This window comes from Candoia aspera, chromosome 18 (assembly GCF_035149785.1).
Source record: "Candoia aspera isolate rCanAsp1 chromosome 18, rCanAsp1.hap2, whole genome shotgun sequence".
In the NCBI taxonomy this organism is placed as follows: Eukaryota; Metazoa; Chordata; class Lepidosauria; order Squamata; family Boidae; genus Candoia; species Candoia aspera.
Window position 1 is genome coordinate 2828994 of NC_086170.1, and position 16419 is coordinate 2845412.

General features: G+C 49.1%; 1 protein-coding gene across 1 annotated transcript; it reads right to left on the reverse strand.

The window, feature by feature from the left end:
* Positions 1-24: 24 nt before the first annotated feature.
* Positions 25-9717, reverse strand: H6PD (hexose-6-phosphate dehydrogenase/glucose 1-dehydrogenase). The gene is made up of 5 exons (XM_063317413.1): positions 9625-9717; positions 6825-7472; positions 5381-5498; positions 3804-4073; positions 25-2992 (listed from the first exon to the last, which is right to left on the reverse strand). Exons 2-5 carry the CDS (start codon positions 7452-7454, stop codon positions 1635-1637), a joined length of 2376 nt encoding a protein of 791 aa, XP_063173483.1. The 5' UTR covers positions 7455-7472; positions 9625-9717; the 3' UTR covers positions 25-1634.
* Between the last annotated feature and the right edge of the window lie 6702 nt (positions 9718-16419).

The window sequence follows — 16419 nt, forward strand, 5'->3', positions numbered from 1 at the left end:
AACACACTGCTTCTCTTTGAATCAAAGAGCAAACAATTTATTACAATGATGACATTTCCTTTTACGAAGTTTTAAAACTTATTCGAGGCATAGAAATACTGAACATTGATTCTTTTGGACAAACAGGGAGATTTAGTTTAAAAACATCAGTAGTATTCAAAACCGCAGGTGGAAAACATCTGTTCAAACCAGTGTTTTTAAAACTTGCCAACTTTACGATGTGTGGACTTCAACTCCCAGCATTCCCCATGCTGGCTGGGGAATGCTGGGAGTTGAAGTCCACACACCTTAAAGTTGCCAACTTTGAAAAACACCACGGCAGGGGATAGCTTTTTAAGGCACATTCCTCTTATTGCAATAATTTCCAAACAGGCTGACCGACTGATACTCCACGCTGCAAGAACTTGCTCTAGATGCTCGCAAGGCGTGTCTCTGTGTGAGTTGACGTTCTTTCCAACCAAGCATAGTCATCTCTGGTTTTAAATTCAGAAAAAGCAGTTTGTGGTTTGACCCCTAGGGTTTTTTATGCTAGGGTAGCCTTTTGTAAGTTGGTGCCCTCCAGGCATCACCCCCAGGGTCGCATTTTTTGGCTGGGAAGATGCTATTCCCACCGAAATTCTGATGGAGAATTAGGAAATGGCACCACCTGGTGGTAGAATCAAATTTCTCTGTTTTTCCACTTGCCCCAAGAGCGTTTTAGGAACTGCTTTTGACACCAAAGAAAAACCACATAGCAGGCTAACTCTCTGATCTTCGTCGCACTTTGAGTGAGAAGGGCGGCGACTAAATTTTAAATATAAAATAAAGTAAAATAAAAAATCTAGGGCAGAATTACGTTGACTTAAATCAGAGGGACACCAGCAGTTTGTAAAACCCATCTCTGTCTGGGCAGGGGTGTGATCTTGTGAACTCAGCAAAACTTCCACACAGGCCAAAAACAAGCTGCATTTTTCCATTCTCAAAAGGAGAAATGCGTGGCAAGATCCCACAAACCTGAGGTTGGTCCTTAGCTGAACATCAAAATACCTGCTCAGTTTGCCTAGTTTTATTCTGAAACTGTATTGTTGGCAATAGACCTCTTTGCAGTGCAGAATATATATATTTTTACCTGGGATTAAACTGTGGGTAGGTCTGTGAGGTAGGTTGCTTTATAAGTTCCCCAGAGAGGGGAACCGAGGCACACAGCCAAGTTACAACTTGACCAGGACAGTAGAAAGAACTGGAAAATATTTCCTACATCTCCAATTCCTCACTTGCAGGCTTCCAGATCTGAATCTTAGCCAGTGGAACTCAGCGCCACAAGCTGAGTAATGAATGCCATCTCGGCTCGATTAACAAGAATTAGATAAATTAACAAGGGAAGAGCGGGCCATCAAGGTCTGAAATGAAGCCTACAAAGGCAGGGGATCCCCAAATCACAGGTCCCGACAAGCAAGGAATTAGGCTACTTCCTGGGTGGTGAGAAAACCTGGCTGGTTGTGATTAGACGATTTAATTAGAAGAAGAACAGCCCAGTTTGTGGGGGTCCAATAAGAAAGAAAATGGCACTTTTCTCCATAATCCCCCAGCCAATCTTCACACACACCACACGCTGAAGGATTACCATTGGGAATTGTCGCTGAACTTTGGAAAGGTCACCCTAATAAGGCTTCATAGTCGACATACCAGGATATCTGGCCATTTATGGGCTTCACGCCCGATACCGGCCATTTCTGGGGTTCGTTCCCTGCCCGGCTGACAATAGTCACAATCTCGTGTTTGCTTCTCCCCATGACTAACACTGACACCTGCTTGGCTTTGTTGATGAGCGGCAAGGTGAGGCTCATGCGCTGGTGAGGTTTCACGGGGCTCTCGGTAAACACCACGGCCCGGTCCCCCTCGAGGCCCACCGAGTGCGGGAAGAGAGAGGCCGTATGCCCGTCAATGCCCATTCCCAAGACCACCAGATCGAAGCTGGAGTTGGCCACCAAGGCTCCGATCTCATTGGCGTACTGCTCCAGGCCTCGGTCGTCCTCCACACAAAGCCTCCGGTTGAGGTGCACCGGCATCGGGTGGATGTTGAAATAAGGAATCCGGATATGCTGGAGCAGGTGCTGGTGCAGGTGGCCGAAATTCGATTCTGGGTCGGCGAGTGGGACACAGCGCTCGTCCACCAGCCATACGTGGGTCTGCCACCAGGGGAAGCCGTAGTGATGCCCGCTGAGTTGCCTGAACAAAGCCAAGGGGCTCGACCCGCCCGAAAGTGCCAAGTGGAATTCCCCCCTCCTCCTGACGGCACTCACCGCCGCGGCCTCTATGTCGGACGCCAGACGGCCAATGAGTTCATCCGCCCAGGCGGTGACCAGCCGGCTCTCTCGGAACGTGGAGAGCAGGGTCTTGAATCTGTCCGCGCTGTGCTTATCCTCGGCCTCAATCACCTCAAGGGTCTCCCTTGCTATGAAAGCCGCTTCCCTGCCCACCATCTCGAAATCCAGGAGGTGCCCGTTTTCTCGGCCACCGGGATACAGCCGGGGCGGCTCGTGGCTCAGCTGATCCAGCAACGGGGACCAAAAAGCCCACGAGGCCAGCAGATTCTCCGTGGTGATGAAGGATTCCTTTTTTCCGTGATAGATTGCAGAGAGCAGGAACGAATAGGAGTCCCGCTCGGCTACGGGGACGTAGACGTGGAAATCGGAGAGACTCTGCCCCCAAAGGTGCAGCTGCGGGCGATCCAAGACCTCTTTCCAGGCGCCGCGTGGCATGGCTGGCTTGAACAGGTTGCGGCTGACCAGGACAGCGGGCGAATTCAGCTCTCCGTGGCCAATGTTGAAGATGATCTGTTTTGGCTTGCACTGGCTGTGTTCGGGGTCCCAGGCGCTCTCGGCCTGGACACAGTGCGCCTGGTTTTTGAAGACGATGCGGGCGTAGCTGACCCGTTCGTCCAGGGCTTTGCCGGACATGAGGACGAAAGGTACGCCTTCCCAGCGCAGGTTGTCCAAATGAACCAGAACACCTGAAGTGACAGAGAACAGTGGGCTACAGGGCTTCTGACCCACGGATCCCAGGCACCCCCAAGGCAGGGAAGACCAGGCTCATGGGAGTCGGTAGTCCAGCCGCAGAGATGAACCACAGCTGACGAACTGCACCGGTTTTTCCAAGCAGAGGTCACCAATCTGCTCAGCAACCTTGACCTGAGGCTCTCCAAATGGGGGTGAATTACCAGCCCTATCATCCCCAGCCAACAAAACCATTAGCCACCTATCAGGGACTGGACTTATGCCTCAACAAGGCCATGAACTGGGGAAATCTGAGCCCCCTATGCTATCTCCCTTTTTTCCCCCCAGATCCCCCAATAGTACTATTGCACTTGGATTTTCACCCTAATCACAGAGCAAGTAAACAAAAATTTAATCCTTCCAAAGATCGCAGTTCCTTTTATTTTCCTTCCTCTTTCCTCAGCAGTCTGAAACTTGAAACCCTTCCAAAAAAATTGGCTTTTTTTTTAAACAACTCAGCCTTGGAAAGGCATCAAGACACACTGCTCCCAGGCAGGACGTGCTGAATTTAGGAGAACTCCACTGCTGTTAGATGAGGCCTGGAGGGGACCCAAATTCCTATTTGCCCCCCGCCCCTTGAGCCAAGATGCTCCGTGGGCAATTTGGGGCCTGGGCCAGAACCTCGCACCTACCTTATAGGGTTGTTGTGACCCTAAAAGGGACAAAAGGAAATCTTGGAGCTTGCTAACGATAAACAGGCTTGCTTTTTGCTTCTGGCACCCTCAAACGAAGATGAAGGGGACCCCCTGGGATGGGTGTCAGATTTACCTGCAAAAGTTGGTGTCCTGGTGAAGTAGTCCTGCCCCTTCTGAAGCTCCTCCCTCACGTGGGTGCTGTACGCTTCGTACTGGCCAATCACGGCGCTGGTTTTCTCCAGGCTGCGCAAGCAGGCGAATGTGCCAAGTTTGCTCCGGAGGACGTCTTCCGAGCTGGTGACGTTGGCCGGCAGTTCCATCGCGAGAGACATCAGTATCTCCGTGAGATGGTTCTGGTGGATGTCACGGAGGACCCCGTACTTTTTGTAAAACTCCACGTGGTCTGGACAAAGCGAACAGCAGCGATGAGACGGCCTGGCCAGAAAGCCAAGCCAACACCGTGCCAAGGGACTTATTAATTTGCAAAATTAGAAGCCTTCCACGCTTAGGTATTTTATAATTTACAGAATTATTTGACCTGCTCGGCAGCCGCAGAGAAACCGCTCACCCCTGCCCTCTTCCCGGATGGCTCTTTTGCCCTTCCACCCTAGCGTGGGATGACCTGGTGGCCTCCCATCCAAGGACAACCTGGGCCCGTCCCTGCTTAGCCTTTGGGAACCCCCAAGGTCATCCAGCTGAGCAAAGAGGCGAGAAACAGGTCAGTGGAGTCAGGAGGACTCTCTGGCTGCAGCATCCTTTGGATGGGGAGAAAATCAGCTTTTGCCTCTCGAGATCAAAGCTGGGGAAGAAGAGGGAAAGAGGAGGAGGGAATCTTTGGCCAAGTGGGCCTTCCAAGCCGAGGAGGAAAGAACATGGGCTCCAGTGCAAGCAAAACATGCAGCCCCTTTTTCTGTCCTTCAGCAAAAGAGCGACTGCACATGCAAAACCAGAGTGCATGGCACCAGGAATTTCCTCCTTGCTCCCCCAGCCATTCCTCCTGCAGAACAACCTGGAATTTGCCAAGCTAAAATGATCATTTTGGGGAAAGGGCGCTTGTTGCTTTTAATAACATAATGCATTGCTGGCACCACATGCAGCCCAGACGCATTCTGAGGCTGCAGAAAAAGGCAGCGCTGGCAGGGGGGGGGTTATCCCCAGGTGAGATCTGGGCACTGGGGGCAGGAAAACAGCGTAGCTCAGTCCCCTAGCTCACTTGTTTTGCCAACGATAACAACTTCCCAAGGTTTAAATGAGGTTTCCTATCCTATCTCCCCACCCCCAAGCCAGGCTCCGTGGAGATGGCAGGATTTTCTGTGGGCAAAATGAGGGCGCTTTGCCATTCAGCTACGATTCTTCCTGTGTAATTAACGTTAAGTCACTAGTCCTCTTGTTTTTTAAGGAAGGGCTGATTTCAATGACCACACAGGAAGTCCTCCCTCACGGAGTCAGGCCGTTGGCATTCCATTCTGTCATCAAAAGCGACTGGCATGCATAAAATAAAAAGTCAATAAAACAAAACACACGGCCGTTTTCGCAGCTCTACCCCCAGGGATTTTTGGCCTGCAAAGGAAGGCTTCACCTCAGCACAAACCAGAGGAAGTTGGTAATGCTTATCACCTCCCTAGGAGAATCAATTAAATCAAGAATCCAATAATAATACTAGGTCCCCCGCCCTCTGATTTCTCCCTCTGACCCAAAACGCTGGCATACCTTTGGCATCCACCGTCTCCTTCAAAACAATTTCCACGCGGTCCACGTGATGCCGGTTCCAAAGAGGGTCCAAATGCCGTCGGTTTTGGACCCGGAAGGGCAAAATGTGAGCCACCGCCTTGAAGAGGGGGAGAAGAAGGGGGGTGAAACTTGCAGGAAGCCACTATTTTGAGAAAAACACACCCAAGGGCCCTGTCTTCTCAGGGTCTTGCAAGCAAACAGTGCAAAATTTCAGGGAGACCCAACTCCAAAGACCCAATCAACGCAAAGATCCAATCAAATCCTCGTCAAATCAGAGCCTCACATTGTTGACTCAGGCCTTTATAAAACCTGCATTTGGGGAAGTCAAGGCTGTTGTTCAGGAAATTTGGAAGCAAATTTACAGTGTGGTTTTCTATCCCGTCAGAAATATACCTAGTTAGCTAGGAGCTGGACCCTGACTAGCTAGGAGCTCTATTTAAATTTTCAGGAAATTAAAGTTCTACAGTGTGAACAAAAATATACGTGGGAGAGAGAAAGTTATCCAGAAAAATTTCAGGCTTTTGTTGTGCTCTGTCACGCCTACACCCAAGAAACCCCTCCGGTTTTCATCCTAAATGCACTCTGCACATACCCAGAGGCCCGCTTTTCTTTTTATTTCTACAGGGCTGAAATTCCCAACCCACGGCCCCCGTTCAAGCCAAACCGCCCAGAGGCCTCCAACGGGAGGAGATGGGCGGGGATAAATTAGATAAATAAAATAAATAAATAAAATCATCCAGTTTTCCCCAGCAGTCTCTTTCCATCCTCGCCTGGTAAGATTTGTTGCTTGCAGAACAGCTGGATCCTCCCCAAACAAGAAAAAAAGGGGAAAAAACTCGGAGGAAGAGGAGTGAAAATTGCACACTTCGCGGCCAGCTTATCAAATTAAAAGCCATGTGGAGAAATTTTGGAGTTTGGCAGCCGTCCCAGCAGAGATGGAGCCCAGGACGAAAATCCTTACTCAACAAAATCAAAGGAATGACCTTGGATTCCTGGCACCTTGGATTCCTGGCACCGTCACTTCCTGTCCTTTTTGTACACTCACTCACTGACTCTCACACACATACAACAGCAGAGGGTCAGCACACAAGTGGGGGGACAAAAGCCAAATTACATAAAATCACCCCCTTTCCAACTTCAAGAACGTCAAAAAAGACATTTCCAGCCCAATTCTCTTCCTTTCCTTGCAGCACAGCCCCTATTCGTTCCCAACCTCTTAACAATCCTACAAGGTCCCTGGCTGGGGATGATGGGAGCTGAACTTCAAAGCATCTAGAGGTGTTGGCAGAAGCTCATTAAAAAACGAGACCCCCTATTTTGCTCAATCCCAATCAAACCAGGATCCATCTCCCCCCCCCCAGGTGTTGCAGCTGACGATTTGAGCCTCGCCAAATTCTCCTCCGGATTCGCCCAGGGTCCCCACCTGCTTTCCAAGGTAGTGGTCCACCCGGTACAGCTCCTCTTCATGGAAGACCAACGCGAGCTCGTCTGCCAGCTGTTGGGCGGACAGCAAATCGTGCCCAAACGGTTTCTCCACCACCACCCGCAACCAGGCTCCAGATGGTGGCCTGCAGCTGCTGTTAATATGTCGGGCGATCTCAGCATACGCAAAGGGCGGCACGGAGAGGTAAAAGATGCGGCCGGTTTCCACAAGGTCTTCCTGGGCAAGGGTGGTCTTAATCCCCTGGCTAAGGCTGGCATAGTCCTCTGCCCCTCGGAGTTGGTGGTACTCCGTCAGCTTCAAGAACTGGTCTTTCAACACGGCACATCTGTCGGGAGGCACCTCGGGAGAGCAGGCCAGCTTTTTCAGGCGATCAAACATCAGCTTCCGCCCTGGCTCAAGGGCCTTCTGAGCGGCCCCATAGAAGGTAAACGTGTGCCCGTGGGCCGCTTCGTCCACGTAAAGCTGGAACAAACTTCGCCATAGGTATTTTCTGGCCAAATCCCCAGTGGCGCCCAGCAGGATCACAGAGATGTGGCCACGGGATTCCCTGGTTTCGGTGGGGAAAACCCCACAAAGCAAAATCACGGCAAGGGTCCCTTTAAAAAGCATCCCTAGGCACAGGTCAAGCTGGAGGGAAGCGGAGGAATGAAGAATGAGGCCGTTTTCCAAGTCAGGAAAAGAATCGAACAAAAAATGCATCTGGCAAACACCCAGAATTCCCCATGCTGGTTGGGAAATTCTGGGAGTTGAAGTCCACCCATCTTAAAAGTTGCTGAGGTTGAAAAACACCAATCTAGAGACTAATCAGAAACCTGTTTTCCCTTACAAGGAATTAAACCTCAAAAATGTGTAGATTAAAATATACTGGTGCCCCCACTCCCCACCATCTTGAGGGCAATATAATACCATTAGTTTCTCTGCAGACATATCAACATGGAATAGTCTTGGCGAACATCTAGTTTGATTTTAAGTGTATATTATATATTTATTTAGAATTTACATTAAAGGCAGGCAGCTAATGCTTCCTTGTTTGACAACTTTCCTTTGCACAGTGGGGAAAATAGCTTTCAACACCCCCCACAGTCCAACGGTTAGTCAAACAAAAACTTGCAGATTAAAAAAAAAATTTCCTGGTACAGAAACAGCCCTCTCAGAAGGCAAAGAAAAGAAATGTATTAAATAGCAGTTTGAGATTCTAGTCACACCTTCGCTGATCTAGGCTGGGTTCACACAACATGCTTAACCCAGGTCAGTAAGGAAGTCAGTGACTGCATGTGGAAAATAGGCTTAATTAGATGACGTTCACCTTGTTTAGGGTTTTTGATTGTTTGTTTGTTTAGGCTGCTATGCAAATCTAATCTGTTTGGCTCTTTCACAGTCTGACCCAGAAAACGGTTCATTTAGAACCCAGTTTAAAACAGGTTGTGTGAATCCAACCCTCCTTTGCATCCTGGATGCTGTTTTTTCCGTGAACCCATTTCCATTGCTCCCAGCACCTTCTGAATGTGCAGAACAGTGACTAACTGAAAAAAATAGATTATTGTTGGTTTCAGAGCCAGGAAAAGGCTTAGGCAAAAGCTCTGCCACTACAAATGATAGTTTCAGAGTTGCGACAAAAATTTGTAAAAAATTGCAGCCTCCGTTTTGGCACAAGAGCAGCTTTCCCACAATCCACTATCCCACAGTGTTGGATTGGTGTCAGCTTTGCAGCATGTGCGAACTCAGCCCCTTGTGATTGTGCCTTGACTTCAGCAAAGCTGAGTTTTGAAAGAATCAGCTGCCCTGAAGCATTTCTGCCTGGTCACCAAGAGGTGATCCTGGGTTGGCAAGAAGGCAAGTAGCTATTTTGGGGGGAAAAATGACTCAAAACTAAAACAGTGTTTGGTAAAGACGGTGTATACAATCTCCAGTCATTAGCCATCCGCTGTTGAGAACTGTAAAGAGTTTAAGGAAGGAGATTAGGAAGCCAGGGAAAATTATGCAGCATTTTGCTGAAACTGGACATTTTTGCTCCACCTGTTTCAAACTCAGCAGAAAAACCAGTTACTCCGTCTTGCCTGTCCCCATAATCCTGGTATAGCCATTCCCACTTGATGTGCAAAAAAATCCAGCAGGATCTGCAGTTCGGGAGGATGGCTGGCTAATGGTTTACCAATTAAATAGAACAAACAAGGTTGGTTACATAGCAAAAAGGGACATTTCCTGTGGAAAGAAGAAGGTACAAAGAATTCTACCAAAGTTGGGGGATCCCCAGATTTGGGGAAGAAATTAAAACAGTAACAAAGGATAAAGAAAAGGCGTGCTTAGTTTAGGGTTGTGTGGGCAAAGCCGGGGGGGGGGCAAGTCATGGCCTGTTCAGGAAAAGCCCCCCCCCCACCCAGTCCAGCAGGGCTGGCTGCAAACGAGGAGGAAGAGGGGGGCACCCACCCAGATGGCGCCTAACATCGGTAAGGCGCCCCATCCACGCGTCCCCCCCCCCTGCACCCCGTGCAACGGCGCCTGCAAGCCGAGCCGTTGGGTGGCAAGGCGGAAGCGGGCTTGCCAGTCGCTTTTGGGACGGAACCTGACGACACTCAACCGCGCAAGCTTGCTGCGCCCCCTTCCAGCGGGCGCCTTTTGCAAGAAAGCCGTTCCAAAGCGCACACGGGGAATGCATGCCCAGATCTTATTTTTTGCGACAGGAGAACGCGAGGAAGGCCCGCGCCCCTCTTTGCAAGCTCATCCTTCCCTCCGCGCCCCCAGTTTTTGCTGTCGGCCCACGCAGGATAGACCCACTCACCTCCCTCCCGCGGGCGGCGTTGGAGAAGCCCCAAAGCGGAATCGGGGCAAACGGGAGACGGTGCCAACGCGGAGATTTCTCCCCCTCCTCCTCTTGGCCCGGCAGCTCCGCCTCCTCTTCCCAATGGCAAATAGGTGGGAGGGGGGAAAAAAAGCTTACGGTTCACGACGAGCCGGCGCCGGCGGTTGTGAAGCGGGAGGGCGAGCGAGTCTCCCTTGATTCTTTAGCATTTCTAAGCCTTGCTGTATTCTTATTTATTCGGTATATTTATTCAGCGGCAACAAAGTATTACCTTAAGCACAACATAAAAGCATCCTCTTAACAGGCGATGTGCGTGCGTCGCTTATTTACGCAGCAGTTGCATTAGCTGCTCCCCAACCAGACGCCCTCCGCAGGTGTGGCGTTCCGGGTCCCATAACCCACCAGCACATGGCCTAGGGGGTTATGGGAATCCAATCCAGCTGGGGGATTATGGGAGTTGGGGGGTAGACCCTTACAGAGGGCAGCTGGTGGGAGAGGCACTTAGCTGGTTCATGTGATGGAAAGTTTCCAATAAACTAAATTTTATTTATTAAATCCAACACATGTGCATTATTTTCCTTCCCACTCTATTTCTCCAAGAAGCACTTGGCAGGCGTGGGTTGCCTGCTGAACAAACTGGCATAACTAGCTGGGTTCACGTTTGCTGACTAAGCAACCTTACAGAGAGCTGCATTGTGGTTTACTGCATTGTTGAATTCAACCTGGGTAGGTGACAAACCATCATTTGGGGCTGGGCACACAGTATGAACCAGGCTGGTTGCTGTGGCTTAATCAAAGAAATGTGGCTTAGGGAATATGTGGACCACGCCAAAGACAGGTCTACCCTTAAGGAACGTTGTGGGGGCAAGTGCCAACTTAAGTGTTCAGGACCTGGGCTCCTTTCTTCTTTATTTGATTGGGAAAAAAGGGTTTTCTGGCAGTACAAACTGGGCCCAGTGTGAGCCGGGATTGCTTTAACCATGTTTAACTGAACAAGCCACAATGGACTAGCCTCCTATAGGAGGTTAAGCTGTAAACCGTGGCTTGCCGGCTACAACAGCCAGATTTCTGCAACACATTAAACCCCCAATACCTCATGGTTTGTGGGCAATGTATGACCTTGTATCCCTGGCATAGAATTTCTCTTTTGTTCTTCTTAGAAAAGACATTCGACCTCCAGTGCAGTCTTCAGCCTGAGCTGGTGGGTCTGAAACATTCCCCCCCCCCAGCCTGCAGGAGACTGCAGTGAACTGCACAGCCAACCTTGCATGTCCAGAAGCGCAGCCGCTGCAGCACAGGAACACTGCAGTTCCAGCAGGACGGTAAAAACAGTACTAATAATGAATTAAAAAATGGTAAGTCAGCCTTCTTCAATTTCTAGGTTAAGGCAGCACACACCTCCACTTTTCTGTTGGAGCTGGAGCTGATGATGATAACAATAATATCTGCACTGCCAATAATTAACTTGGCAATTGTCACCCTCGACACTACTATGAATTTATTTCAACTTATGACTGGGAGTGCAGCAGTAGTCGGCTTGCAGATGTTGGGGTGGAAGAAATACTGGTTTTTCTCCTCTTATATCTGCCCACAGCAAGAATCAGGATTGCCAATTGATTATTGGGACTTGGAATATTTCTGCTTCCTACGGTGTGGTGGTTGGATTTCTTGCTTATTAAATTATTCAATAGCTGTTCCTCTGCTTGTGCTGCCTGATATGCTTTAAACCCTTTCCATGAGGATTTGCAGGTTGCCCCCTCTGGTTCTTCGCTCGGCTCCTCCTTTAGAACTCATTTTCCATGAGGCCTTTGGCATAACTCCTCCTTCTAAGTGCAACATTGCGGCATCACAGTACTTTCTAATGCGCTTCCCAGCCTCAGTTTGCCCCTGTCCCAAACGTGCAACACAACACTTTGTGCATTTGCTCGGAAAGAAACCCAGAATATGTACCCAACAGCCCCGTTCCACCAGCTTGTCTCTCTGCATGGTGGGTCAAGAAATCTTCTTTTTAAGAAGGGGCCCTCAAGCTATCCCACCACACACTTGAGTTGCATAACCTCCGGCTCTCATCTACAAAAGAAGGAGGAAGCACTGCCATGCATGGGGAACATAAGGACTTAGGAACAGAGTCTCTGCCCCAAAGACATTCCAGTTTTAACCAATGCTCTGGTTAGACTGGCCCAATTGATGGAAATAGGTGTACTGATTCTTCGCAGCCCTCTGGCTGCAGGATGCTTTGCATTCACCGGAAGCAGTTATTCCTCCCCCCCTCCAAAAATAGAATTTTTAATCTATTTAATGCCTCCCTCCTCCTTTTTTTCATTCCGATCGCCAATCTTCCTCTGGTATCAGTCAATGTAAGGAATTCCTCTCTGGCCCAGCCTCCTAGCATCATTTGGAGGAATCAAGCAGGAGAAAACAAAATGTCCCAGCAAGAAGGCAAGTAATTGGGGTGGCTGTATGGAGGGTTGAGGGCATCAGTGTTTCAAGCCAGAAACTTTTCCAGTATGCCGGTAGATGTTGCTGGTTCAAACTGGTTTCCCCTCCCCCAGGTTTCTAGCTCCCCTCTAGATCGCAAGACCATCCCATTCATTTAAGGCATGGATTTTCTTTCACACACACACCCACCCACCCCTAAGGTGTGCATTACTTTCTCTTTTGTTACACCAAGTTTTGCTTTCAAGGGATTGACCTTCAGGGACAGGCTTTGCGGGGAAGGGGACGCAGCCCCCCACTTTATCCCGTGCCTCGATTTTCTGGGTCAGTAAGGAAAATGCCTCGGTGCATGCACGCCTGACCGGCTTTGAATGGAGCCCACCCCCCAGCATCGGAGAGACGGGGAAGTTGTGGCTCTGCTTTGCTGATTCTCTCTCCCCCCCCCCCACTTTGATTTTTGATGCAGTCTCGCTGCAGAGGGGAAGGGAAAACTGCAGAGCTCTTCCACCCCCCCATCTCCCCCCCCCCCACCGTTGCTGCAGAAGCAGAATGCATGATCAAGCTTTGCCTTGCAGGAAAAAAACCCCCATTTCTTCCCTATGTTTCATCCCTCTTCTGCTTTGCCCTGCTTTGCACACCCAGCTGGGCAGAAAGACGGGAAAAGTCAGGGTCCTGAGGCAGCCCACTCATTCCGACTTTTCCTTATTCCTTTTCTTCTTTATTTTTTTTTCCTGGATTTTCTGCAGTTGGGAGAAAATCAGCAGTCGAAGCCAGGCATGGTTGGGGTCTCAGGACCCAGGGAAATGTGGCGTCCGGGGGTGGGGGTCTAGGACTTTTAATGGGGGAGGAGCAGGGGGAATTATGGGAGATGTAGTCCAGCCCTTTGCAGGGCCGCAAGTTGGCCAGCTGGCTGAAGAGTCGAGAACCAGAAATGTGGGGGCAGGACGGATGTCTTTGCTGGAGGCGTTCTGAGCCTTTGGCCTTGGCTGGCTGTTGAATGGCTTTTAAAAGGGATGAGGTGAATGCAAATGGAATCTTGATAGATTAGTGGAGCTGCCTTATTCAGAGGCAGTGTACCAGGATGCTCAAATGTTCAGGAGGGAGGCGGATCCGGCTGCTTGGCATGGAGTTCAGCTGACCAGGGTTGGAACAAAGCATGGCTTCTTTCTATGGGCAAAACCAGCCTGTTTCGCCCTGAAGTAATATTTCTTCCTTCAGCCTTGGCTTCCTCCTGATCAGTTTTTATCAGGCCTCATTATTGTTAAGCTAACTTTCTCTCTTTTTAAATTCTGTGAAATTTGAGATGGGGGGGAGGCATTTTTCTGCAACTGCTAAGGACTATTCTGACTTCCTGCAGACATCTTGCATTGATCTGTGGCATCGTGAACAAGAGGCGGTTATGCCTGTTGTCCAGCTAGGAAAGTGAAGGTTCCCACGTGCAGGACATCTTCCAAATTTGGCACCCTGGAAGAGTCAGGGACTTTAACTCCCAGGAGCCCTGGCTCGTCTGGCTCAGGGCTGGGGATGATGGGTTTACAGTCCCAAAGCCCTTGATGGAGGGGGAAGACTCCTGGCACAGCTCTGTTCCTTTCTGAATTTAGGCTCTGTTTTCTGTTACTTTTCAAGTTGGGCAAAAACTGGGTTCTTCTCCATTCCCATCATCATGTCCATTTTAGGGTCTTTTTCTCCTTTTCTGCTGTTTCGCTTTCTTGAAACCACATTTCTTTTGCGCAGGGGCAAAAAAAGAACATTTAAGCCCCGCTTACAATTGATTAGCTTTCCCTTACTTCCTCCATTCCTGGATTCATGCACTACCCCAACATCCTTTTTCAAACCATGGCTTCTTGAGTAAGCCACAGTTGGTCCAATTCGCATATCATACTAAGCTATAACCTAGTACAGTGGCTTGGTTAACCCTTTTGCCTTAAGCTGCAAAGGAATCAATAGGACCTGATTTCCATGTTGCATTCTCATGTCTAATTTTAACTATGTTGGGGCTGAATAAATCACTGTGTTATGGCAGTGTCGGGCATGAATTGTACTCAAATGTCTAATCCTTCTGTTTCAGAAGGTCAAATAATTAGGTTGGTAGAAGGATATTTCCAGGCCTCTTGTAAATTTCTGCATTGGCCTCTGCAGAGAGCAACCTGAGACCCAAAAAAAAATAAAAAATTAAATGTGCCAAAGGCTCTGAGATTGGCTATGCTGGGATCCCTGATTGGCTGGACTGCCTAACCAGAAAGAGGAGATACTCCCTTTAAAAAAACTGCATTAAAGCACCAGAAGGGGAAGGAAGAAAAAGTCTGTGGTTTGTGGAAAGGGGTGGGGTGGGGGATCTTTTACAACCCCTTCAACCGCTCCCCACCCTGATTGGCTTAGCCCAGTGGTGCTCCGGCATTAAATGTGCATTAGTGCCCGAAGCAAATGTTGTCTTTCTGTTTCACTTGGAATAATTAGCAAGCAATTTGCTGCTCATCTCAGCTTGTAAACTCCCCCCCCCCAGCCCCAGCCCCCGTTTTAAAGGTGAGGTTTTCTTTACTGCAGTTTGCTGGCACCCCCCAGGCATCAGCTCCTGTGGTTGTGAATCCGTGTTCCCTCCTGCTGAAATCGCCTGTCATACAGCCACTGGGCTCCTCTGCCACATTTATTCCAAGTTACCAATTTTCTCCCTTCATAATTCAGTGAGCAGGGTGTTCATCTGGGCCTGCAGCAAACGTTTTAAATAGATAGATAGATAGATAGATAGATAGATAGATAGATAGATAGATAGATAGATAGATAGATAGATAGATAAATGAATAAGTTCTCCTCTGTGCAGAAGGCCAAGGCCCAGGGACACCGATGGGACTTAATGTGATTAGGGATATTAAACTGACAAAGAGTTTTTAAATTAAATCAAGCATCATTTTTTTCCTTGTCTTTGCAGGTTTAACCCTGTCTCCACCTCCTCCCCACATGCATGCCCTTGGAGTAGAAAGATCAGTAGTCAGTAATCTGGCTTGCCCAGAGATGTGCATCACTAAACTGTGATTTGTTGAATGCTTGCTAGGTTTCCTCATCAGTTGTTGGACTCACACAGTCTTGCAGAACCAGCTACGGTTTATTCCAGTGTTTCTCAAACTTGGCGACTTTAAGGCGTGTGGACTTCAACTCCCAGCATTCCCCAGCCAGTGGGGAATGCTGGGAGTTGAAGTCCACACGCCTTAAAGTCGCCAAGATTGAGAAACACTGATTTACTTCTTTCTGGGCATGCAGCTCTTAATCCCCAATGTTCTTGCATAGCACTGCGGTGTGCCCAGTTGATGAAAGCAGAATCCCAGGGTTTTCTGCAAAAGAGCATAGGCAAAAATCTTGGTTCGCCCCTCTTCTGCACAATGCCCAATTTTCACAACCTCTGTTGTCTCTCTCTTATTCTGCCCTAAGCCTCCTGGGTAGAATAAAGTGGATAGATTGGCCCAATAGGAGATGAGTGGTCCTTCCTTGGTGCAATACAAGTCTCTTCTGTTTCCCACCGGCGGAACTCACTGCCACTGGGAGTCCTTTTTTCTTCTTGCGCCTTTGTGTCATTGAGTTGCACTGTTTGTGTGCGGTCTGGGCAGGATTTTGGCCCTCGAGCCAGAAGCTATTGAAGTATTCTGATTTCATGTCTGAAAGTTTTAATTTCTCTTGTTTCTCTTTCCTTAAAGTATATCAGGATGTTTTTCATTTTAGGGTGACAAGAATAAGGATAAGGGACAGACCCATGCAGCATCGCCTGGGGAGAGAGAGGTGTACTTTGCAGGTCTGGTGCTGTGTTTCCAGGTGTCAAAACACCTGGAATTTTCCCCTGTTTAACTTGTGCCAGGAAAAAAAGCTGTCCACTCTGCTGAGTGCAGTTCTTCCCAAAATTTGCTGATTTCTTCCTGCAGTGACGGGACTGAGGTGGAGAATAAATGCAGCTGACCTCTTCTTCTTTTGATTAACCTTGGCTCGCCGCTGCCTTTTGCAAATCCGAGGGTGGCAGCTGCAGGGACTGCAGGAGGGGAGGGGAGAAAAATTGGCCAACATTTTCCACCGGTGGTGCATCAAGGCTGTTCCCTGTCTTGGGCGCCAGAGTGGATTTGCAAAGGGATGGGGCAGCAGGGACTGGTAGGAGGCTGGATTTATGTATCACACTAAGCCATGGTTTCATGATGGTTCCTAGGCTAGACTGCAATGAGCAAAGACCCCAGGAGGTGGCTTGCTTGTCAGCTGTTATGGGAAAAGGTGAGGAAGAGGACCCTCAGCCCCAGGATGGGAAGGGGCAAACTGATTTACAGATTTGGGGCGGCTCTCAAGCTGCAAAAGACGATCTGGAGC